General features: G+C 35.2%; 1 protein-coding gene across 4 annotated transcripts in view; it reads left to right on the top strand.

Moving 5' to 3' along the window:
- The first annotated feature begins 548 nt into the window (after positions 1–548).
- The window catches only part of pum (pumilio), a 175,022-nt gene continuing 164,241 nt past the window's right edge, over positions 549–11,329 (top strand). For 2 of the 4 annotated variants that reach the window (XM_087342699.1, XM_087342696.1), the window contains exons 1-5: positions 549–837; positions 1,053–1,147; positions 3,127–3,285; positions 4,980–5,072; positions 10,404–10,499. In XM_087342699.1, the coding sequence (XP_087198825.1) occupies positions 1,064–1,147; positions 3,127–3,285; positions 4,980–5,072; positions 10,404–10,499 (432 nt within the window). In that variant the 5' untranslated portion in view covers positions 549–837; positions 1,053–1,063. Of the gene's footprint in view, positions 838–934; positions 971–1,052; positions 1,148–3,126; positions 3,286–4,979; positions 5,073–10,403; positions 10,500–11,329 lie in introns of those variants that run through there. The other 2 variants (XM_087342698.1, XM_087342697.1) reach the window with 2 other exon arrangements.

Genomic DNA, 11,329 nt, shown 5'->3' with positions numbered 1-11,329 from the left:
GATGTCACTTTATATTGTTATACCATTATATTTCAATAAAAGTGTTTACTGCTGTTTGTGAATGATTTAGCTGTCTATATATTCAAAAAATAGCGCTGAATAAGACAATCTAGACTGGTAAGTAAATTTGGGACACAGGAAGTGTTAAACACCCACACTGATTTCAAGTAGTGTAACAGCTGCAGAAATGAAAAACAACATTATGTTGACATGCTAAGCCCATCATAGTCTTGTTTTATTTGTGTTGGGAAGTAGAAGAGATATGGTATTGTTAACCAACATCGACACTGCTGTGAAAATTCCAAGAGCCTCATATCTATGTCAAAACATCTGGAAAAGGGATGTGTTCAATAATTTGAAGAATTGCTTGTTGGATGTTAGATTAACTATTAATATTACAGTACAAAATAATATGTCTAATGAAGTGTATTGTTATTTTTATCATTCTAATTATTTCACATGTGGGATATCGGGGAAAGTTAATGCCATGTTTTAGTATTAAATAAATTATATTTTAATATTCCCACTCCTGTAGTCAAAACGTTCCCATCATGCACCATGAAAGTAATATGTCGCATGTTCAAGCTTGAAAATTGAGGTGTTTATCGAAATCATCTTATAATTGCTGCCAAAATGTTTCGTAATATCGGCATTTTATTACATTTATAAAGTGTCTTAGTGCAGTGAAAGCGTTATCGACAACGTAGTATACCGAAAAATATATTACTAGGACCGATTTGTAGTTTCCCGTATTTCTGTGCAGCGCTCGGTTGTAGTGAACTTATTAAACCAAAGGAATTGTGATTGATGATATTTGGATCTGAATAGCAAGACAAGGTACGCACTTTCAAACACTGTTTTTCATGTATTACTGAGGTGTTGAAAACTTGAAATTATATTATGTAAATGTTTATTACAAAAGAACGTGTCCCTATTGTTCTCCATTGTGTTAACACGAGCTGTCATTTAGGTACTTCTTAGTGAACAAATAGTGTATTCGCAAAGGCATAATGTTTTATGAAATTCTCAGCAAAGCCGTCTAATTCTTTCAGAGCGAAAATAAATGAAGTGGCCAGGAGGAGAGGCGAACGGAATGTTGAGTCACACAAATGGGCATGTGTCATCCCCACAGATAATTAGACAACAGGTTAGTGTTCTTGCACATAAGTAAACTTGCGAATATGTAGTAAACTGTTCTAATGAAGTATCACAGTCATACCTCTAAGTTAATTAAGTAATTAAACTTCGTGGCAATGAACTTTTGTTGGTAAATAATCAGTGGCAGTATTACCATAACCTCAACTTTCATAATTATTTTTATGATAACATTGACAATAGATATAAGTATTGGTAATTTTTATGTTAAATACAATATTCATGTAACTTAGGTTTAATAGGCTCAATTGATTACATTCTGTTGAGTAGCATGAAGAAATGATAAGCTCAGGTGAAATATTATTTTGTGACTACGGCAGCCTCGTGTCACCACTTCTTGTTGAAATCTCAGAAGTAAATGAAACTAAATATACAGGAGGTATGGAATTATAATTAAAATGTTTTTTATGTTTGTAATTGATATTATTTGGTAAGTAGTGATAATGTTATATCATGCTGGTATGAGTTGGGACACTGGTATATGTGTAGAACAACACCTAATGAAGTGAATCCTGTGTTTTTATTTAATAATGGTCACTTCTGAAGATACAACTTCCTCTGCAATACACAAAGACTGGAATTTGGGTCATTCCATGTCAAATCAACATACTTTAGGGGCAGAATTTTTAAGATTATCTGATTCTAGTAAATTTTTTTAAACTTGTTGGTTCTCCTTAGGAAGTGACATGTGTATGAAATTTTACCTTCCTGTACCTGTTAATAGCAGAGATCCAGTGTTTTGAAATTGAAATTGTAAGTTTTCCTTAAATTTTTCTTTGTTCTGAAGAACTGAAGTGTTTATAACTCTAGTCCTAATTAAGATAGAGACCTCATTCTTGTGTCAGTTGAAAACTCTGAAGTTTGGCTTTCATGGGGCATGCCACCCATAATATTGAGGGTATTTTAACATTTGACCTTGACCTTGAAGTTATGAAAAATGTATCACCAGATTCATGCAAGTTTTACATGAACACAGAGGATCATTTCAGTACAGTGCTGTAAAATCTTATTGGCACATGGAATTGATGAGAAGATACATTTTTTTGCTAATGGTCTGATGCTATATTGAATGGTTAGGCATGATGGGTCATGTTGTGACCTGCACAGACAAGCTGCAAGGCATTTTGACTAGCCCAGCCTCTCAGTCTATACCCGATTTCAGTAGAGTTAAGTTATGTTTCCCTGTCTAGCAAGTTTTGGATGAAACATATTGATTTTACTATATTTTAGAATATTAGAAGGTGCAGAACAATCATAGTTTTAGTTTGTTTTACTACATTATAAGGAGAATATTGGTCATTGTTCACCTGTTTTGTGAAAGAATTTGGGATGTGGCACCATGTAGTCTGGTAGATACTGACTGACATTTCAGAGGAGTTTACTGCCTCCATCATTAGGATGTGGAGGCAATACACTCCTTTGAAACATCAGTCACTATCTGTGGGACTTCACAGTGCTGGCAGTCAGAACACAGCCATCTTTCAATAGTTTATTTAAGTTATTGTAATAATAAAATATATTTTTAAAAGATAATTGGTACTTTACTTAATGAAAAACACAAGTATTTGTGCAGGGTAGCCATGTTCTCCTGGATCTAGAACTGTCCCTCATGGAGAATAGTTATATAGGAACTTTGTTTTTCCTGAGAACAATTGGTTTTTGTTGTATCCCCAACGGTTTTTCATTTGCCATTATGATAGAATTCTTCTGGTGATAATCGTACATTGGCTAAGAGGATGCTTTTTCTGTAAGCTCATCTGATCAGAGCTTAAAATTGACTATCAGATTCCTCAATTTTTCTTGGGTAAATAGGCACTTAACTTTTGAAGATTAGAATTTATTTTGTAAGTATTGTGTTGGGATGTCTGCAGGTTATGTACAGAATATGACATGAGGATTCTAAAATTGGCCTTGTTGTAGAAACCCCCACTTGTTATCTTAGATTCAGTTTGAATATGTATCATTTGTTAGATACCAGATCCGAATCGACCTCAGCTGGCTCGTTCACAAGATGATGCCATGGTGGGTTATGTTTTCCAGCGTCCCCAGTCTGACCCAGACTTCCCTATTCCACCACCATTCAACAAACAACATCAGCGATGGGCATTGGGAGATGAAAGTATTATTGATGTAAGTATATAGGTTATCACTTTGCAGCATGAAAGTGATAGATGTTATTAAATATAGAAAAAAGCATCTGGTATCCAAATTCTTTACCATTTTGAAACCAACCTGAAAACATGTTTTTAAATCTGTCCCATTGTTCTGCTTTAAAATATAGATTATGAAAAGGTTCTAACAAAATTTAAAGGTGCTCCAAATGAGATGCATAAATTTAACATGCATAGAGTAGACTAGACATTAAGGGCACAGTTTCTTAGTTGATAACATGATGTCTTGTGGAGTACCATTTCTCTCCTCCTCAACCCCTTCTTCCATGTGTACACACATACAAAGTGAAAATGGGAACAGTATATGGGTTTTATGAGCAACAATTGTTATATGAAATTTAAAAGCATAATTTTAATGTAGGTAAAATAAATGTTGATGGTTGCATGTATAATGCTTGACTTTCCTATAACTGTGGTTGGATATCGCTGATGTGAGTGAAGCAAGAAAACTTACAAATTAGATTGAAAAACTGTGTTGTGTTAGCACTAAAGGCATTATGCAAATGCTTGTGAATCTTCAGGTCTTTGTATGTGAGGTTATGTTTTGCTATGATATGACTTGCATTGAATATGTTGTTAAACTGACCACTGTGCAAGTTCTGGGTAAATTACCTTATGATAAAGGTCTTAACTGTTTCATTCCCTTTATTTGAAGTTTGTAATTATCCTGGCACATTCATAGTTTAATGCTGTGTGATATATATGACTGATCCAGAATTACCCTGTCAAAAGAATCTAATGGCCTGTATCAGTTAATTTATATAAAACATTTTATCAGATATCTGAGGGGTCATGTAATGCATTCATTGGAATTGTAGAAATATGCCAAACATTCATGTAGCCCTTGCTAGCAACTTTCAAGCTGTGCTTTAGAGATGTAAGAAATTACCTTGGCTTTTCTCAACAAAGAAGAAATGGATTTGGATATTTCTTTTAAGATGCCAAATAATTATCATTAATTCACTGTAAGTACTTTTGAGTTACATGCAATGTGTACTTATTGCATCAGAATGGTGAGGTACATAGAGATTGGGGAGTTGTAATTATTTATTAAACTAATTCTCATTGGTCTGTCTCTGTGACACTCCTTGACTCCCTGCTTTCGTGAATAGCTTGTTAGATAAAAGATGTTAAAGAGAGACTATATTTTTCAGGAATACATCTCAGAAAAATTAAATGTATGTTTTTTGTTGAATATTGTTAAGCTGCACATCTGTGAAACATTGCAGCAGTTAAAGATATATATTTTTTGTTATTAAATTTTATGTAACTTCCTACATAAGGAAAGATCATAAAAAGGTAAAAATATATCCTTGCAAGAGTAGTCCAGAAAGGACTTTTGGACACCAAAGGGCTCAAATTGAAGGTTTTCAGACCCGAAATAAGAAATTTACATTATGTAATATTGGTACAGGTACTGTGAAAACTACATGTCTGGAATACTCTGTTAATATTTGATTTGAGGAAGTGTTATATAAAAATGCATATGAAATAATTTTATATTTCTGTGTGGTGCTCATTGAGGTTTATTCTTAGCTCTTATTGCTTGACTCAGCATGTTAAAACCTTGCGTACACATTTTAGTAGTATATAGTTTGTTTGGTGCAGTAATGATACTGTATTTTTTTTCAACGTAATGGACTTTTTTTCTAGAGCCATGAGAAGTGGAAGTATCCTATGATGACAAAATTAACGCATCCCATGCATAACATGATTCCATATGAAATGCACCCCATTGCAGTTAAGGTGAGTTCAGAACTTCTTCATTTTGTACATTAAGGCTAGGTTTGTAAGGAGTTTGGAATTTGTTAAATTTTCTTTACGTGTTCTGAGTTTGAAGTTGTGTACTTTCAGACTTCAAAGAATTTGCTGTTTTCAAAAACATTGTGGCCTGATATAAATTTTAATATTGGACCATAGCATATAAAATGTTCAGAGGGTGAAATGCAGCAGAAACTCTGAAATTTTTTTCCTTAGCTAAATCATATTATGTTAGTGGAATATCATAGTTTACTGGAAATTGTTCATAATAACCTCATAACTGAGCACTTGATTTTTCTACTGCTGACTACAGATAGCATTGCAAGAGAAACAGACTGGTTTCTGCCTTGAGATGCTTCTGCTTTTTTGTCAAACTTTGATGATTTTTATCTAGTTTGTGATTAGTAAACTAAATAGTGGGAGTAGTATTTTTCTATAGAATTAATCATGTCCAGAAAGAACACAAAACTCAATTGATAGTCTTTGGGTGCCACCAGAATTTTAAATGTAAGTGGAGAAAGCCTTTAGATCCCATTCCCAAAGTTGTAAATGAATGAGATGCATCAGCAATCTCAAAGTAGATGGTGTTCTCATGCCAGGGAAAGCATTTTTGAATCAAAATTCAGTTATTCTTTTTCTATGGCGCAACATCCCGAGTTGAGCCTTGGCCTTCTCCCATGTGGGAAGTTTCTTTGTCTTCGAAGTGTGGATTTATGAGTAGTGAGTGACAAGCCCACTGCCTCTGCACAATTTCTACTGAATCGTGATTTGTCTGCTAGAGCCATCTAGTAGTGAATCAGGAGAGACTTGGGTGAGAAATGGCCTCTGAATTTTGCTTGCGAAACATCTCGTTTCATGCCCATGAAGTTTTATGTGCCGTAAATCTACGACATGGGACCGCCGGCTTTACGTCCCCTCTGAAGGCAGTTGTGCTGCGGATTTTTATCACCCTTAAAAATCCATTGACCTCTGCCTGGTTTGAACCCGTAAACCTTGGGTCCAGTGGTGAGCACGCTAATCACAAGTCCACCGAGGGCGACCAAAATACAATTTTTATGAGAACCAGTTTAGTGAGGAATTTTTGTTATCAAGTTTTTACAGTTGGAGTTCATTGTGTAATTTCAGCTTTCGTGTATAGGCTGCATTGAATTTTTAAAATTATCCAACGTTTTGGAAAACATTGCAGTTACCTTCTTCAGGACATTTTTGGAAGCCATGTATAGGGCAAGCAGTAGGTGGTGATCGGTGGAGTTTAGGAGCAGATTACTCTTCAATGGCAGAAGAACATGTGTATGAAGAAATGATGCGATAAAACTTTTTTCTTCGCCTTGTTTTTTTGTTTGTTTTGCAAAGAAAGGTTAGTACTTTGTCTGGCCTTTCTCTTTATTTGGAAACCAGTGTGTTGTGTCACTTTGTTTCTGGGTCATAAAGGGGAGATCAGCTTTCCTCACCAGTCAGTGTTGAACAGGAAGTGATTGTCCATAGCATTATGTTGTTGAAATAACTGTGTTGACACACCCATGCACGTCTTTGTGTTTTTCCACTAGCAGGCAGGAATTTGTAAAGATCTTCCATTAACTTAAGACTGCTGTCATCTCCTGTACGACTTATTGTTCAGCAACAGGCTGTCATGTGTTTTCTCTGTCACCGTTCAGTCCTCTTTGATGAGCATGCCTACACATTGTGTTCATTTGCGCTCGGTTTTGGGTTAACCATGCCGTGACTGATTAGTTATGGTTTTGCTTCTTTGTTTATAAAAAGTGTTTTGTCCACCTTTTGACACTGTTAGCAATCATGCAGGAAACTCCATATGATTGCATGATGAAGTCATCCATGGATATCTGCAGCTGAAATGTTCTTCTCTGTGAGGAATTCAGCCACTGCACTTTGGTGAAACAATCTCATTGACAGTCTGAAGAAGATTGTTGGATGATATAGCGGTGTAGATGCGATTGGTGGGAAAGCATAAATAAGCATTCACTCCACGACTGTAATCTTGAGACTTGCAGGGTGAGGAAGTGGGGTGAAGGAGGAAGGAGGAAAGATAGCATCAGCCTTTAACGCCTTGTACTTCCTGCATTCCTCGCAAGTCTCAAGATTACAGTCATGTACTATACATTTCTTTATGATAGTAACCCAACGTCCTTACTAGCATCTAAAAGAGTTTTTTGTTTGTTTTTATCAAATGTTCTTATTCAGGAAATAACATTGCTCAAACTAGTCTCAAGAAATCATCCACAAAGTTAACAAAATTTGATGTTTTATATTTCATGTCACATGTTAGAGAATCAAGGATAACATTATGCAGCAAAAATTGCGCTTCAGTCAGTGAAAAATATTATTTATTTTTTGTTTATTTTTATTTTTATCATATGAAATTGTAGGTAGACTTGGTGGACTTTAAAATTTGTAATGTTAATGGTTCCTAATATATGATGTGACCAGCAGTTAAGTTTTATTTAATTTGTATCATTCTATCATATTTCAATTTATTAGACATTAGGTATTGTATTTTGTGCTATTTAGAGGTTTATAATTAACAGGATCCTCGAATAATGTATTCTAGCATGAAATTTTGCATTATATGTCTTCTGATTATCGGAAATGTAGTTGCTGGTTGAGACTGGTTGCACCTTTCTCAGAGTGTGGGTTGGTTGCAGTAGTAAATATTTGCACTTGTAGCTTATCTAAGTGTGGTACACATGGGCCATGTTGATTTTAAAGAAAAACTGTTGGGTTGGGTTATATGCTTTACTAAGAACTTTGTTTTGTCAGTTTTGGAATTTCAGCATGGTGTAGGAATGGCTTTATTAGTTACCACCACTGGGAAATTTATTTTATAATGAATGTTGTCTTTATGAATACTAAGAGAGAGGGTGAAAATTTGGCCTCACAATCTGCTGTCTATGCTAGGATGACATTTTCTCATGCTCGTGGTTTTGTATCATTTCTTTCTATAGTGGTCAGTCCATTCAGTTGCTCTTGAGCTCAGAGTGGGCCGTGACCTGTGAGCCAGATACACAGTGGTTATGTTTGATAGAGTGGTTAGTAGGAAGGCAGTTGAGTGATGAGGACATGGGTATGTGATCGGGTTATATAATGATTACGAAAGTGAAACCAAATGGCAGGAAGTGGGTCATGACCTGTTTTGGGGTTGATTGGGTCTTCAATTATTTAGCATTGGTGTTCATCATCATTGGTCTAAAAATCTTCAAATGTAATGGAAAGATGATTTTGATTGGTGATGTAGGAGACAGTTATGGTAATTTGAAAATCAATTCCTGGTATTCTCAATTGTAATATGATAAACTTCAGGATAATTTTAATTGGGTGGACCTCGATTATTTGGTATTTCAGAAACCTGCTTTGTCATTCCACATATATTTACAAAATAAAAGATCACTTCATAGCTTAGTGGTGTGAGTACAGGAGCAAACTTGTGATGCTGAAATGAGTAAGAATGGGATCAAAAGTAATTTAAGGAATTTTACAGTGAATCCTGGACAACTGCATTGCACTTAGAGGCAGAAAAGATTTAATATTCTAAGAACAGCCTGTTGTAGAGTGAACCTCAACCTAGCCAGTAGTGGTTTTGAAAATATAAACACCTCAACACTTAGTTTTAAAATGTGTATTTTGTTCTCACTGGGTGTTACAACATGAAATCATTTGTACCATGTTTAAAAATGGCTTACTTTTAATAATAAAATTGTTATCAAAGTAAAGGATGGGGAAACAGCACCAGAAACATAAAGCCTATGTCTGTACTGACCATGAGGTGGTCATTTGCTTCGGGATTTGTGTGTTGTTAGTGTTATTCTCACTAAAAGGTCCTGAGTTTGTGTCTTGCTGAAGGTCACCTTGGAGTGCCATGGATCAGTGAACTGGCTAAACCAGTAAAGCATCTGGCTCTAGCTGTGTTGTTCTAGACAGACTGAGGCCTAACCTTGGAACTTTCTTGTACGTAATGCCCATACACTCTGCCTCCGCCTCCTCCCTTTATTTTTGCGCCTTCTCCTCTTTCTGAGTTACCTTCACAGTTCAGAGACTCGCCGGATAACAAACTCAAACTTCATTTACATTTTCATAAATTAAGAACCTGGTGTAAGATTTCACATGTTAAACTGCTCTTGAACTTACTGCTGTAGTTCCTTCCCTCAGTTGTGCAAGAGAACGTTAAGTTCAGTTGTTGGCTCCAAGTTAGATACTCATCTTGCTGTTGTGACTGAGATTTTCCTCAGTCCCTTCAGAAACAAGCTAGGACTGCTTCCTTGTATACTCTTACTTATTGTTCTGTAACTGAACCAGGTATAACCAATGTTGACAATGTGTTGTTAAATGAAGGCTGAAACAAATAGTTTAGCAGAATGAGGAAGTCTAGATTTGGTGACACCAATGAATAATCAGTCAGTGCCACATATGCTTAGTTAATGTGAGGCAGAAAGCCTATAATATGACGCTCCACTAAGAAAATATGAAGTATATGATTAAGTTTTCTAATAACTTCAGCAATGTTTTACCATGTTTGATATTTCTTATACATATTAATCTGAGACTATGTGAAGGCTGGTGCCATGGTAAACAGGACTATATTTTGTTCCCTCAATGTCTTTGATGATAGTATTACAGTATTTTTTATTTTGAGTTTCATACATTGTCTGTTGAAAGTTTTTAAGAAGCTTTAAACATTTATGTTGAAGGATTGATATTCCGTCATCAGGTATAGAGGGAAGCACCTGTTCTGTTTGATCTGGATAGCTTGGTCTTCTGGGTTCGAGACAGATGATGTCTATGTACTTGAAGATAAAGGAAGATCCATATTACGGATGAAGTCCAGAATGAATAAATAAATGAGGGCTGTGTGTGTTTTTGCACTTTGCGTTACAATGTAAATAGAGTATGGGATATATTCTTGAACAAGTGTAAGTCATTGTTGTTGGTCTTCTGGGTTGTAACACCCATGTGGTCTTGGATGTAGGTACCATCTTCATGGTCTGTTCATGTGCTTAATCTCTGAATCTATATAGATTTCAGTTATGTTTGACCTATACTGCAAGTTGCCTGACATTTGATTTTGGTTCATGTTTGAGTAACCCCTATTTACACAGAATTCATGGCTGAAGTGAGGGGCAGCATGTTTTTCCAGAACGCTGATATCTGCTTTCAAGTCCACGTGACATAACATCCCGGAAGACAATCATATTCATGCTCACCACAATGAGAAAATGAAACATCACCTTGTTCATGCATTCTATGTACCCAGCCTGTCATGGTCTACTGGGTCCTTTTTAATTTTCCATCTGTTTTGATTTTTAGCCTGGAGCTGACCATCTTGTATTCCTCAATAATCATATGACTTCTCAACAGATGGCAGCTGTTGCATCAATTCATCAACAACCTAGAAATGGACAGGTAAGACAATTTTAGAGTTCTTATGCTTTTGTTTAAGAGATGAAAATGGGTTATAAGAGCTTTGGAATTGCATATAAGAGATCAGAAGTAAATACTTTGTTGAAATTTTTGAGAGAAAAGGATAAATCAAACATAACTGTCAATGTTATAAATCTTTTAATTATATTTTTCTATGTCTTGGTACTACACAACTGTGTAATAATTTGTTCCTTATAAAGATGTGCTGCATATATGAAGGAACGATGGCCTTCATTGATGAGTTTTGTTTGTTTTTAGGGCCATACCCTGTGTTACTTTGTCTTTATTGCTGCAAAAGTTTAAAGATAAAATTTTTAACAATGTAATTCCTTGCTTTCTGACCCATAACCATCTGTATGTAGTAGAATTTTCATAGTTTTTGTTTGTAGAAGGTGTAAACAGCAAACTTTGCTTGGTCGTTTGTGTATTTTGGTGATACATGCAATGAAATTAGTAAATACTTAGGACTTTTTTATGTTATGCTGATATGAAATTTATTTTAATTATTCAGGAGAGTAAAGTAGGATTTAATTGGTTTGATCTTAAGTATCAAACATGCTTCTTGCGTGCAGGATTTGACTTATTATTAGCTGTTATTTTTTATGAAATTATGTGTTGAGAACTTTTATATGCATCAGACTCTGAGTGAGATATGTTAGAACCACTCATATTTAAAAGTTCACATGCCCTTGCTGAATGTTCATATTGCACACATGATTCTACGTTAAGCAAACTGATAAAATTTCCTATTTGGATGTTGACCTAAATGGTCCGATTACTGTGCACAAAGTATTTCAGTTCCTTGTTGAATT

The sequence above is a fragment of the Zootermopsis nevadensis genome, unplaced genomic scaffold (genome assembly GCF_977971745.1).
Source record: "Zootermopsis nevadensis isolate Lab colony 2312 unplaced genomic scaffold, Znev_1.0 Znev_ptg000004l, whole genome shotgun sequence".
NCBI classification, from domain to species: domain Eukaryota; kingdom Metazoa; phylum Arthropoda; class Insecta; order Blattodea; family Termopsidae; genus Zootermopsis; species Zootermopsis nevadensis.
This window is presented reverse-complemented; position numbering and strand designations above follow the sequence as displayed.